This window comes from Podarcis erhardii (assembly GCF_964252035.2).
Source record: "Podarcis erhardii genome assembly, chromosome: 11".
Taxonomy (NCBI): Eukaryota; Metazoa; Chordata; class Lepidosauria; order Squamata; family Lacertidae; genus Podarcis; species Podarcis erhardii.
In genome coordinates this window covers 52,550,769-52,565,398 of record NC_138501.1, presented here as the reverse complement: position 1 = coordinate 52,565,398, position 14,630 = coordinate 52,550,769, and the positions used below count along the sequence as shown (strand labels likewise).

The following is a 14,630-nucleotide window of genomic DNA, read 5'->3' as shown; positions in this document are numbered from 1 at the left end:
TGACAAGCGATCCTTCACCTACCCTGGTCTTGAGCCATGGAGGGCTTTAGCGGTCAGAACCAGCACTTTGAATTAGGCCCGGAAAGAAACTGGGAGCCAGTGTAGTTTACAAAGTCTGAATATAATATGATCTTAAATATTGGATGGGAGTATGTATAGTTGAGGGAGTGCTGTCAGTAGTCAGAATTTTGGCACATTTCCCTGATGGAATTGTCTGCTCTGCACATGTGGCAGGCCAAAAAAGAGTTATTCTGGGAGGATTGGCACCCTGGCCAATTGCCTGGTCAGTATCCCATGAAACAGAGTGCCACTGTGTAGGTACCAACTTGCCTTTTAGCGTTTTGTTATGGTGGCATTTGTTCACAAGGAGCGGGAATTACTCCCCCAAACCCCCGGTCCTACAGGAATTGGGTGCAAACCTAACAGAGTAGCAAAACATCTCCTGCTGGTCCCCTGCTATAACAGCAGGCACCTCTGAACACAAATAGCCTAGGATTGCCCATGACTCACATCTTGTTTTTTTACACAAAACAAGGTGTTGATGTTGACTGTAGAATTGGCTTTCTTTGTTCTTTCTTTCTTTTTTGTTTCATTTTCTTTTTAGGTATATAAAATTTGCATATAATTTTTGTATGCATGTTGGAAATTATATTATAGTAAGTTCTGTAACGTAATATGACAATGTTTACTGATGTAATATAAGAATGTTAATAAATAAATAAAATGGGGGGAAAAGAGAAAAAAAAGAATTGGCTTGCTGCCTCCCTAGCACAACTGTCCTTAAAAATGGGCTTGCTGTCTACTCTGTTGTTAATTGCTATTACTTTACTTCCTGTTTTTAATTTCATCGTTTTTTAAAAAGGTAACATTGGATCCTGGTTTTCTGGGATAAAAGCCAGTAGGGAGAACGGCCCATTCACCATTCACATTTGTAGAAACATATTGTTAAAGGTTCCGATAATTTCATTGAAAGTTAATTTAATTGCTTCACAAGAACAATTGTCTAGTTTTGTTTGTCTAGGATGCTGAATTGTCTAGGATGCTGATGATTACATCATCTTGTTTTTTGTTTAAAGGGAATGCTTAAAAGATTGTTCATTATTTGACCAGGCAAACACCCAATGTTGTGTGTTGGAGGCATGGGAAGATTGGGCACCAGAAACTGGTGGCTTGTGGGAGAATGAGCATGTTGTGCAAAGCCCTGTAGAGGGAGGATTTGTATAAATTAAGGCAATCTCTACATGGCCCAAATTGCAAGGCAAAACTCAGTAATATTTGGCCCATGTAGCAGGGTTCTTGCATTTAGTCAGGAATCTAGATGAAAGGAGATGAATATTTTGTTTATGTAGTTATAACTTATTCTCTCTAGACATTCTGAAAGAGTCCATCTTCTTGCTGTATGGCTCATGTATTTTGCTCTGATTTCTTACCTGGACAGCTAAATCAGATTTGCACAGAATAATGTGTTTGACTTCATTTCTCTCCCCCCCCCTCCTTCCCACTCCCTCATCCATGAGAAATGTTTTTGTCCTTAACTTGCTATCTCACCTCTGCAGCAGCAATACAGAGAGTGCCAGGAACTTTTGAGCCTTTATCAGAAGTATCTATCGGAGCAACAAGAAAAACTCACATACTCTCTTTCGGAGCTTGAGGCTGCCAAGCAGAAGGAGCAGCAGGTAAGTGCCTCATCCCTTCCAACAGCATTGTTTCATTTTGGATGGTTGCTATTCGTCATCCTATTGAAATGGCACCTGCAGCCATAGGGCTCCAACGGCAAAAGTTGGAGCATTTAAATCTGCTGTGCTTCCCTAAAGGTGGTGAGTCCTCCAGGCACCCTTCCCTTCCCTTCTCGTGGGGCCTAGAGGGGAGAAATCCCAGCTGAAAGGCCTCTCTGGATCAGCAGCACAGTGAAACCATTGATCATAGTGTGCTTTGCTTTCCAACACACAAAGTACGTTTCGTTTTGCCTCCCCGCCTTCTTCCTGGAACCAAGCCCAATAAGAGAGCATATCATATCAAACAATGGAAAAAACATAAAAAACCACAACAATAGATTAAAACAGAAGATGAAAGAGCACTGATCCAGCAACTATAAAACAGCAGTTCAACTGTTGAAGGGTGTGGTGAGAACAGGGAGGGACCACCTTCCATAAAGGCCGCTGACCAGGGTAACATATCCCAGCTCCGCCAGAAATGCCACATAGAACAGAGGAGGTGCTGGTGACTGCCAGGCAGAAAGAGATCTGGCTTTTCCTATTGAGCTAGGACCTATGGACTGCTCCGCACCCCCTGTGGCGTAGAACTTCTGCCAAGTCCAAGGGCCGCCAGCCTTTTTGGGCCAGTGGGGCACATTTGCAGCCCTAGCTCCTGAATGCAGATGGCAGCCCCTGCAGGGGGCAGGGTACTGAACCAGCAAAAAGTACTGGAGCTGGTTATAAGCTCTGGACTTTAAGTCCAGTTTAAGTTTAAGTCCAGTTACAAACTAAGAGCACAGCAATGAAGGAGGGAGGAACCCCATTCTCCCTGGAATGAACCTACCCAGATATTCCTTCTAAGCCTCCTGACAGATAGTCTCCATCAGTTTTATTGTCACACCCTTCTTGAAAGACCTGGCTGGACTGTTTGCCCTTCTGATACTCTGTTGGCTGTCTTCTCCTCTCCTCAAAAGGCAGCTGGGCTTCAGGGCTCTCTTTCTTTGTCCTCCTCCGTCTCACCACTGCAGTGCTGCAGTGAATGGGAAGGACCTTTTCTACAAGAACCAACACCCCTCCATCCCAGCTCTCTTTCTGTTGGATGCTTGCTGCCCTACCTGCTTTTTAAGATAAAGCAGCTGCCGCGGGAAAGCCTAGTATGTCCTCTATGTGTATGTCCTCTGGAGCCAGCAGGAGCCCCCAACAGCTCTTGGAGTTTGGGGAGCACCATTCCCAAGACTAGTGTGGAGGTGGAACCAGCCAGGGGGCAGTTACACCTGCCATTAAACATGGGACAGACTTTGCATGGTGCCTAAAAGATAGTAAAAAAATGTCAGGTGCCTACATCCAGAACGGAAGTTCTGCAATTTGGGTGTCACTTCAGGCAAGGGTCTTAGTCTTTGTTCTCCAACAGCTTTATGGAGGCATACAGAGGAGATTTACTGTGATGTGAACATCATATAAAAATATACTTTTAAATGTCCCCCCCCCTTTGGGAGAAGAATGGCATAAGGTGAGTTTAGTCAAAAGTGTATGGTCTCACTCTTGCAGTAGTTGTTTCCCTGAATAAAACAAGTCATGTTGCTAAAGCTTTTGGAGCATCGACTGTACCCAAGTCAGAATTTCAGTTTCAAAAGGCTCTGTGGTGCTTCAGAGTCTTGTGCAAGAGTTTTCTCTGTTGTTGCAGAAGAACAGTAATCTTAGGACCTCAGGGGCATGCATGTGTGAATCAACCCATGTTATTTGCAGCAGCAAAGACTGCAAGTGCTGTGGTACCTTGGGGGTGTTTGTCTCACTGGTACAGTGGTGCCTCGCAAGACGAAATTAATTCATTCTGCGAGTTGTTTCGTCTTGCGATTGTTTCGTCTTGCGGAGCGCGGATTCCCTGGGTATTAAAGGTTGTAAGCAAAAGGAAACAAACTCGCAAGACGTTTTCGTCTTGCGAAACAAGCCCATAGGGAAATCGTCTTGCGAAGCAACTCAAAAAACAAAAAACCCTTTCGTCTTGCGCGTTTTTTGTCTTACGAGGCATTCGTCTTGCAAGGTACCACTGTATTGCTTTACGACCTGATTTCATTGGATCCATGAATGAGTGGACTGGTGGCTTTTTAACACTGAAGAATACAGCTGAGCTCTTCTGCAATACTTTGGCGAATGGCAGACTTTGAAAAGGTAGAGGCTGCTATCAGTCCTGGTTCGACATCTCTTCCCAGATTTGCGACACTGTCCAATTCCTTCCTTCTTCCACATTCTCCCAACTTCCAAATGCAGTGGATAATCTCAGTTCTAAGAGAGAATAAACGAACACAGAGCGCACTAGGTTTCTGTGGCATATGAACGTAGGAAGTGGTGTTATTCCTTTAGCTCAGTATAATCTACAGTGATATATTTCTGCAGTTTCTGGATATGATTCTTCTTTGTAACCAGAATTGTCTGCTTTCTCATCCTGTTCTTGGTGCTGTTATTTCCCCAAAAACTTTCTTTTCTGTGACTACATACCACTCTGGTCTGCCAGGGACACAAGGCTTGTGGCCAGCTGGGTTTTCATGGTGCAGATTCATCTAATAGCTCAGTACCATGTTGCCATCCTTAATGGATCCATGAATGTCAAATTCTTCTTTTAAAGCCATCTGAACGATGACGAAAACAGTGCCTGATATTGTTAGAGGCACTGACATTGAGAAAAAACTTTGCAGGAACCCTTCATCCCGTCCAAACTGTGAATCCAGCAAGCTCTTGGTTCAGCTCCACTGGTTCGTCTCTGGAATGCGGAAGAACCTTTTCTCGGAGGGTGGAGTCCCAGCGGCCCTCGGCTGACAGCCTGGCGTTCCATCCTGAGCATCTGTCTTGGCAAGAGCCCCACAAACTTACTGGGGAAAATGGTGCCGTGATGATTTAAGACGGAGCCCTCGTGGAGTCAATAATCAGTAGCTGGAACGTGGCGCTTCCTTTTTTGTGTGTGAGATAAAGTTAATTCCATTTGAAAAGATACTTAAGGTGACATGAATTGAATTATTCAAACCGGCTTTCTCAGCATTAACTCTAGGTTAATATCTCATGATGCCTCTGGTTTCATTATAGGAGTTTTAAGTACATAACTTTTTATAATAAATTCAATACTGAGGAGCTGGGCTGAAATTGGTTTACTTTCTAGCGAGCCATAAAAAAGCAGCATTAATTGTAAAGTGAATATTGAAGTGGTCACTGAAGTTGACTCAGACAGATGCAGAGATAGCCCTTGTGATGAGATATGTGGAGCAATAAGTTTCTGCCCTGACATTAATAGAAAATACCATCTATATTAAAATGTAGTTAAATCGCTTTCATCAAGAAAGATTTTAGACAGTCTCTCAGCTACTCCCAAATGCACTTTCTTTGCTGCTTTTCATGAAGCTTTACTTGGATGTAAAGAAAATTGCCCTTGTTCTAGGTAATCAGCTCTGACCTAATTATACAGTCCTTGCTTCGCTGCCATCTCAAACAGTGGAAAGAATCCAATTTATTTTGGCGAGAAATTGTGGAAATGCTTTGCAACTTAGAGGACCTGTGCTTCTTTGCTCCATTGCCGAATGAACCTCTGCACGGGGGCTGTTTTGAACCTCTCCCGTGGCAGGAAGGGCAAAATTATTTGCCAGGCCACCCCTTTTTCACATTAATCCGTTTGTTTGTGAGTACAGCTGGCGGCACTTTGGTTTCTTACTTTTAATGTTCACTACATCTGCAAATCCCTTGTCTTTTGGGTTTGTTGGCAATTGTTCGTGGCTGAAGTGGAAATAGGAAAAGCTAGCGGAGCAGTTCTGCACTCTCCAAAATGTAGTAGGTTTATTTTTGAATCATGGACTAGTACTTTTGAAGGATGCAGGAGTTGGCTAGAGGCTTAGGAGGAGCCTTTCTCCATGGGACTCTATAGGGGTGCAAAGGCCAGAGTTCGAAGAGAACAAGCTGCCCCAGGAACATAGGAGGCTGCCTTTTGCTGAGTTAGACCACTGACCCATCTAGCTCAGTATTGTCTGGAACAGGCATGGCCAAACTTGGCCCTCCAGCTGTTTTGGGACTACAACTCCCATCATCCCTAGCTAACAGGACCAGTGGTCAGGGATGACCTAACCTGGGGAGAAAACAGCAAAGACCTGATGAAGAGAGCACAGCAGAGGTTATATTTTCCGAGAATCCTCCGGAAAAACAATCTCTCAAAGGACCTGTTGATGGCATTTTACCATTGTACTGTGGAGAGTGTATTAACTTCTGGTCTCTGTGTGTGGTTTGGGAGCTGCACGGCCAGGGAAAAAACAACGCTGTCCAGGGTTGTAAAGACTGCGGAGAGAATAATTGGGTACACTCTTCCCACCTTAGATCAAATCTATGCTGTCAGGTGCCATAAGAAAGCTGCAGAGATAGCACAAGATGGTACGCACCCCGGAAATGATCTCTTTCAGCTTCTGCCTTCTGGAAGAAGGTATAGGGTTATAAAGACCAGGACTCGCCACCTGAAAAACAGTTTCTACACAAATGCAATTCTGGTTCTAAACGCAGCATAAGGAGTCTCTATAGTATATTGTATTTTAAAATGGGGTTTCAGAGTTTTTAGGGGTTTTTGAATGTTTTATGTAGACTTTCAGTTTCATTGTTCTGTATGGGATAGTGACAATAAATATATCATTTGTCGTATGATGGGAATTGTAGTCCCAAAACATCAGGAGGGCCAAGTTTGGGGGTGCCTGGTCTGGAAGGTTTCAGGAAGGGAGTCTGTCCCATCCCTATCCAGAGGTACCAAGGGTTGGATCTGGATCTGGGACCTTCTGTACTCAAAGCACGTGGTCTACTGCTGTACAATGGCCCTTCATTTCAGATGGAAAGGATAAACATATGAGGAGCGTACGAGGAGTGCGCTTGAAGGAGCTGGATCTGTTTAGCATGGAAAAGAGGAGACAGAGGAGATTAGATAGCTATCTTCAAATATCTTATGGGCTGTCACATGGAACATGTTTGTTTTCTCTTGCTCTTGAGGGTAGGACTTGAACCAGTGGCTTCAAGTTACAAGAAAGGAGATTCCAACTAAACATACAGAAAACCTTTCTGATAGTAAGAGCTGTTCAGCAGTGGAACAGACTCCCACGGGAGGTGATGGACTCTTCTTCCTGGAGGCTTTAAAGCAGAGGTTGGATGGCCATCTGTCATGGATGTTTTAGCTGAGATTCCTGCATTGCAGCGGGTTGGACTAGATGACTCTAAGATTCTATGAAAACTGGAAGTCACCACCAGACAGGAGGGTTACTGGAGACTACAGAGCTCTTGAATCCCATATGTGATTGTTTTTGGATGTTTGGTTTTAATCAAACCTGAGAAACCAGCTTTTGCCAAGATATCAATCGGTATCAGCTTTCTTCCAAACTACCTTGAGGAGTGAACCTCCCCCCCCCCCCGCCCCATCCAGACGTGGAGCTCTAAACAGCACCAAACAATCCTTCAAATATAATTTAGTCCTTGGGGTACTTGTTTTGAGCATCTGCTTTGCAAAATTGCACGTTTCCTTGCATACGTGGATGGGTGCCTCAATCCATTTCAAGTTTCATCCTGAGATCAGAGGGTAATCGCAAATGGGGCTATTTCACTGGAGAGGATCCTGTATAAAAGGGACACTCAACCACCTGATCGAGATTTGCCAGCCCAGCTGGGCTCTGAGAGGAGTATTTCTATATGTACATTGCAGGCATCCTGTTATCTATCCAACTAATAAGCAGAAGCCGTATATGAGATTTCCAGATTATGTGACTGTTGTAAAGCTGACTGTCACCATTCCTTTTGTGAGCATCCGTCTTTATGTCTGCTAAATGGGTGTGAGTGTGTGATACTCTTTTCATTGTAAAGTTCTTTAGCTTAGTGGTAAAAAGTTGCTAAAAATGGAGTGAGTCCAAATCTTTTCATGTGCTCTTTGTTCTGCTCTTCCACTAAAGACACCTGCTTCTGATTATGGTCAGAGGCAGATGTTGGACTCTATAGAAAGGTGACCCCATCCCCACTGTGGACTGCCCTCCCCCCCAAATTTTGAATTTCCATGTGATTTTGCTTAAGGTTCTGCTGTGTTTAATTGTGACTTTCAGATTCTGTTTTGAGTGAAGCTGGGTGAATAACTGGAGTGTGTGTGTGTGTGTGTGTGTGTGTCTCAAGTGTTGTTGGGTTTTCCCCATATACAGTACATAAAATCCATAACAGGATAGCCTTTAAATTTTCTGTGACACTGTCCTTCTTTAAATAAGTTATTATCTTTCTTCTTATAAATATTGTGTCAGTATACATGCTGATTGCAGCAAAACAAAAGATAGGCCTGTGTCGCAAAGAACAGAGTCTACATTAGGCAATAGGAGAAGAACGAAGGCAAAGTTACCGAGGGATAAATGCAAGTAAAAGCAGTGATACATGTTAAGTTGGTTTCACTTGTGAATAGAGGCTGAGATCCCAACAGTGGTTTGTTGTTGTTTTTTTGCATCAAGACTCCTTGTTCATACTTGAAGCTCCCACCATACTGCCTGCTATTTAAGTAGCCGCTAACCCACTCTTGACCAGTGGTATATGAGGCAACAGAGCTTGTTTGTAAGCATGCTTAAAAAACGTAAGGCAACGGTATGGATTACCATTTAGCCAATTTGTATTTATCATAGTTTGTCTGTTTTGCAGCTGCATCCTCAAACTCCAGTTAATAAGCTTCTGACATCTTACTTCCATCATTGCTGTCTCGGTAGTGTTGTATTTCCATGGCTTTAATAACTCAATGTAGACTGAAAGGATAATACTGAAGGAATTGACTGAGCTAATTAAACCCTGATTTGTCTTGCTGTCCACAGCATGACACATATTCTTGACATAAATAGGATAAGGCAGTCTGGTTATCCTTTACCATTAGCCACCTGCAAATAGTTCTCTGGCACGCAGACCCAGGGAAGGGGAAATATACCAGAGGATTGCCAACTGATCCCAATTCCAAATATGGCAGGGTCTTGGATCTCTCTGCGTGTAAATCAGATCCCGGCCATTGGCAGTCTTTCTGCCACTTGAACGCTCTGTCCTTGGAAGTAAGCAAGTCACACTAATTACCCTGGAAAAATCTTTCTTTTGAAAGTCTTTTCAATATTTCCAGTACCAATTCAGACCGAGATAGTTCAATAGAATGAAGAAGGTCTTCAGTACACCAATAGAGATGGTGCCTGTCTGATCTTCAAGGGAAGGGAATTCAAAAGGGAAGGTGGCATAACACTAAATGCCCAACGTTCCACATTGTGTGGAACAGACCTCTTGATAAGACGGTATCTGCAGGAAGCCCTCGCCTGCAGAGCCCAGTGACCAACTGGATGCATAGGAGGTGACATGATCTTTCAGGTATCCTGGCCCCAAGCTGTGTAGGAATTTATGTGGCTTGAATTTAGCCCAGTAGCTCCTTGGCAGCCACTGTAGTTCTTTCAACAGTGGAGTAACGCATTGGCGATATTCTGTCCCAGTGTTGAGCTGCCACATTTTGTACCAGCTTCTGGGCCAACCTCAGCAGCAGCCCCACATAGAGCCCGTTGCAGTAATCCTGCCTGGAGTTTACCAGTGCATGGACTACAGTGATCAGACTATCTGAGGCCTGAAATGGCTGCAGTTGTTTTAGCAGATGAAGCTGGTAGAAGGCACACCAATCCACTAAGGTCTCCTGGGCCTCTAGTGACAGAGATGGATCCAGGAGCACTTTCAGAGTATGAACCTGCTCATTCAGGCGTGCACGACCCCACCCAAAGCCGGCAATTGACCAATGTCCCAGACTTAGGAACCACCCCCCACAATGCCTCCATCTTGCCAACCCATTACCAGTCCCAAGCATTTGTCCAGGTCTTGCAGACTCTCATGATTCAGATGTTATAGAAGTATGTACCCCCAATATACTGATGGCATCTTATCCCGAATTTCCTAATGACTTCACTTAATGGCTTTGTATAAATGTTAAAAAGCACATGGAACCGGTTGATGCCCTGTGGCATCCCCATAGCACGTTGCTGGGGTCCAAAAGACAATCACCCAATGTTGTTCTTTAAAACTAACCACTGTAAAACAGTGCTTCTGTTACCCATCCCACTAAGTTGGCTCAGAAGGAGACCACGGTTAACGGCTTCGAAAAGCTGCTGAGAGATCAAGTAAGAATAACAGCTCCGTACTTCCCCTTGTCCTTCTCCTGATAAAGGTCAACCATCAGAGCAGCCAAGACTGAATCATAGAATCATAGAGTTGGAAGAGACCACAAGGGCCATCGAGTCCAACCCCCTGCCAAGCAGGAAACACCATCAGAGCACTCCTGACATATGGTTGTCAAGCCTCTGCTTAAAGACCTCCAAAGAAGGAGACTCCACCACACTCCTTGGCAGCAAATTCCACTGTCAAACAGCTCTTACTGTCAGGAAGTTCCTCCTAATGTTTAGGTGGAATCTTTTTTCTTGTAGTTTGGAACCATTGCTCCGGGTCCGCTTCTCTGGAGCAGCAGAAAACAACCTTTCTCCCTCCTCTATGTGACATCCTTTTATATATTTGAACATGGCTATCATATCACCCCTTAACCTCCTCTTCTCCAGGCTAAACATGCCCAGCTCCCTTAGCCGTTCCTCATAAGGCATCGTTTCCAGGCCTTTGACCATTTTGGTTGCCCTCCTCTGGACACGTTCCAGTTTGTCAGTGTCCTTCTTGAACTGTGGTGCCCAGAACTGGACACAGTACTCCAGGTGAGGTCTGACCAGAGCAGAATACAGTGGCACTATTACTTCCCTTGATCTAGATGCTATACTCCTATTGATGCAGCCCAGAATTGCATTGGCTTTTTTAGCTGCCGCGTCACACTGTTGGCTCATGTCAAGTTTGTGGTCAACCAAGACTCCTAGATCCTTTTCACATGTACTGCTCTCAAGCCAGGTGTCACCCATCTTGTATTTGTGCCTCTCATTTTTTTGGCCCAAGTGCAATACTTTACATTTCTCCCTGTTAAAATTCATCTTGTTTGTTTTGGCCCAGTTCTCTAATCTGTCAAGGTCGTTTTGAAGTGTGATCCTGTCCTCTGGGGTGTTAGCCACCCCTCCCAGTTTGGTGTCATCTGCAAATTTGATCAGGATGCCCTTGAGTCCATCATCCAAGTCGTTGATAACTAGGCCTGAACACAGATTGACATGGGCTTCACCCAAGAGTATCTGCAGTTGTTATGCCGTGGTTTCTTCCAATTCCAGTACAGTGGTATCTCTGGTTGTGAATGCGTTCCGTTCCGGAGGCCCGTTTGCAACATGAAAAGAGTGCAACCCGCAGCGGCGCATCTGGGCACGTGCGGGTTGCAATTCACCACTTCTGCGCATGCCTGTGATGTCATTTTGCACTTCTGCACATGTGCGAGCGGCAAAACCCAGAAGTAACCCTTTCTGGTACTTCTGGGTCGCTGCAGGACGTAACCTGAAAGAAGGTAACATGAAGCGGATGTAACATAAGGTATGACTGTAGTCTCATCTGCCCTCTGACGCTTTTTAAGCGGGCTTTCGTTATCTGAGGAGCACTTGTGGGGAAACAGTGGTCCTCCAGATGTTCTTTGAACTCCCATCAACCCCAGCCAGTATGACCAGTGCTCAGGGATGATGGGGGTTCTTGTTCAGCAACATCTGGAGGACCACAGGTTTTCCTCTCCAGCTTTAGGGTCTCAAGACAAACTCCATATGTCTTATCTGCAAGATCTTCCTTGAGGGCTTCCCCTGGGCATCTGGTTAGTCACTTTGAAAACAGGATGCTTGTCTGGATTGGGCCACTGGCGTGATCCAGCAGGGCTGTTCTTATGTTCTTATTCTGTTCTTCTGAGGACCTTCCCTTCACCTCTGCTCACTCATGCCAAAATAAATTATTATAATGCATTGGAACTGAAAGAACAGGAAGAGCAGCCGCCACAACCAGCCTCTGAGTTGTTCTTAAAGTGTAAGAATTTCCATTTCAGTCTCTTCCTAACGACACATCTGAGTATGGAATCTACAATGTTAGTCTCTATTTTCAAACCTGTAGGAATTTGCCTAACACTTAAACATTGCACAGCAATCAAGTCTGATAGCAGCAGGCTAAATATCAGTTTCTGAAAATAAATTTTATACGAACGTATTCTCCAGACAATTTGACTTTTAAATGTTTAAAAGTGACATCTTTATGCAAGCGAACACTGGCTGAGGCAATAGCTACAAAACCTGGACATTTCCCCTGCATCCTTGTGCTTTTCACAATAACCTGTTAAAAGCACAGCTGGCTACAATGCAGCCTTTTACTGTTTTCCCTTGGAATAATTTACTGCTCTTCTGACCTATAAACAGATAGCCATTACTGTGACTTAGCACCACAAAACATTCTGGACACATGCTCGGAGGTGATGCGTGCTTTTAAATATTGCATGTGTGAAAGCTTTTATAACCAGGTCTTTGTGAAATGGAAACATTACATTTCCTTAAGCAATGTTGCGTACCTTTAAGCACCAAGCAGAAACAGTCTTCTTGTCCCAGGCCTTTGACCAATTAAACAAACTTTTGCCTTTTAAACTTTTTAAAGGGGGAATATTGTTTTTGTTTGTTACTATGATATGTATTTTTGTGTAGTATAATAATAATAATAATAATTTTGAGCAGGTGATTGGTTGCTACAAAGTTTCCATGCTTGTCTTTCCCCTTGAATGAAGAACCACCCAATTTTGGCTTTTATGTGGGTTGATTAAACTTAGAATCTCAGTGCTTGATGTTTTGGTTGATCTCAGTGGCTGACCCATTTTTCAACCAAACCCCACTCAAAAAAAAAAAAAAGAAAAAAAAGAAAAAAAAGAAAAAAAAAGAAAAAAAAGCATGCAGTGAGGTTGAAGAATACGCATTCGCTGCTGAAGGTTTCTGCTTCATCCATTGTCGTTACTGTGGGACTGTGGTAATGGGAACCACCTGTCTGTTATGTGGTTCATTGTGCCTCATCTACCCTTTAAAACAGCTTTTCTCAACCTGTGGGTCCCCAGATGTTGTTGAACTACAACTCCCATCAGCCCTAGCTAGCAAGGCCAGAGCTCAGGGACGATGGGAGTTGTAGTCCAACAACATCTGGGGACCCCACAGGTTGAGAACCGCTGCTTTAAAAGCTTATTGAGAGGCCTGGATATAATTGAATTAGGCCAAGTTTTCTGCAGAGAAGCTACATGCAAATAAAAAATAAATGAATAGAGGACGTGCCCTCCTCCAATCCAAACTGGGACTGTTACAGGGAGAGGTGGCCTTAACCTTTGTCCTCCCCGTCTTCATCCTAATGGCGCCACGCTGCCTCCTTTTTGTATTTGGTCCCCTATCTCGCTGAACTTGGGAAGGTAGAAATGGCATGTAGAGTAGACTTCTCGGGCGTCTGTTTATTAAGTTCATAGAATCATAGAATCATAGAGTTGGAAGAGACCACAAGGGCCATCGAGTCCAACCCCCTGCCAAGCAGGAAACACCATCAGAGCACTCCTGACATATGGTTGTCAAGCCTCTGCTTAAAGACCTCCAAAGAAGGAGACTCCACCACACTCCTTGGCAGCAAATTCCACTGTCAAACAGCTCTTACTGTCAGGAAGTTCTTCCTAATGTTTAGGTGGAATCTTCTTTCTTGTAGTTTGGATCCATTGCTCTGTGTCCGCTTCTCTGGAGCAGCAGAAAACAAGCTTTCTCCCTCCTCTATGTGACATCCTTTTATATATTTGAACATGGCTATCATATCACCCCTTAACCTCCTCTTCTCCAGGCTAAACATGCTCAGCTCCCTTAGCCGTTCCTCATAAGGCATCGTTTCCAGGCCTTTGACCATTTTGGTTGCCCTCCTCTGGACACGTTCCAGTTTGTCAGTGTCCTTCTTGAACTGTGGTGCCCAGAACTGGACACAGTACTCCAGGTGAGGTCTGACCAGAGCAGAATACAGTGGCACTATTACTTCCCTTGATCTAGATGCTATACTCCTATTGATGCAGCCCAGAATTGCATTGGCTTTTTTAGCTGCCGCGTCACACTGTTGGCTCATGGACAAGTTCATTGCTTGTCCTGCTAGTTCGAGGAGGACTGTGCTTCTCCCACAAGCAGAGAGAGTGTTCCTTGCTTTCTGTTTACAAAGCACCAGCTCTTGGAGGAATGAAAGGAGAACCTGTTTTAGCCCCATGCATTGGTGCTGAGCATGTGCTGGCAGCTCCCACTGAAGGGAGAAGGGAATAAATGGCTGGTAAAAGGAGATGGGCGTACAGAGGACTGTCCTCAGAAACCTGAATCATTTTGAAGATAATTGATGCAATTGTAGATGAGAGAGCAAATCCCAGGGTGTATTTCTTTTCTGGACTCCATTAGGAAAGGAAATTGGACGCTGTGCTGCTTGTAATCCCTTAGCAGTGGGTTCTTCAGTTTCAATCTCTTTTAGAATGAGAAGGAACACGTCCAGTCACCTATTCCAATCATCTGACATGATGGAATTCCTTGCTACAAGTTAGGGAAATGGTTACTGGCTTAGATGGCGCCCAAAGGGAGTTACACAAATTCCTGGAGGAAAGGTCTATCAGTGGCTGTTAGCCCACAGTGCCTAATAGCAACCTCCAGGTTCAGACAGTGTTTCTCTGAATATCAGGTTCTGGGGAACAAGCGACTTGAGGATGCCAGGAGGGGGAAGTCTGTTGTCTTCATAGCAGAAGTTAAGTATCTGGTCTCTGTCGAAAACAGACGGCTGGATTAGATGAGCCTGAGATCTCCTCTTAGGCTCTTAAGACCGGAGTTCATGTGCTCAGGACATTGGATACCTATCCTGCATAATAGACCTTTCAGAATGTATTCCCTTTAATTTGCTCCCAGATCAATATGAGCATTTTCATAAGAGACGTGTCTTTTGTTTTGTCTGTCTGTTCCCTCTCCAGTCCGTGCT

At 44.3% G+C, this 14,630-nt stretch overlaps 1 protein-coding gene across 6 annotated transcripts in view; it reads left to right on the top strand.

Moving 5' to 3' along the window:
• Positions 1 to 14,630, top strand: part of KIAA1328 — a 213,248-nt gene that overhangs the window by 89,622 nt on the left and 108,996 nt on the right. For 5 of the 6 annotated variants that reach the window (XM_081881502.1, XM_081881499.1, XM_081881500.1 and 2 more), the window contains one exon: positions 1,549 to 1,676. In XM_081881502.1, coding sequence (XP_081737628.1) covers positions 1,549 to 1,676 — 128 coding nt within the window. The remainder of the gene's footprint in view (positions 1 to 1,548; positions 1,677 to 14,630) is intronic. The other variant, XM_081881504.1, reaches the window with a different exon arrangement.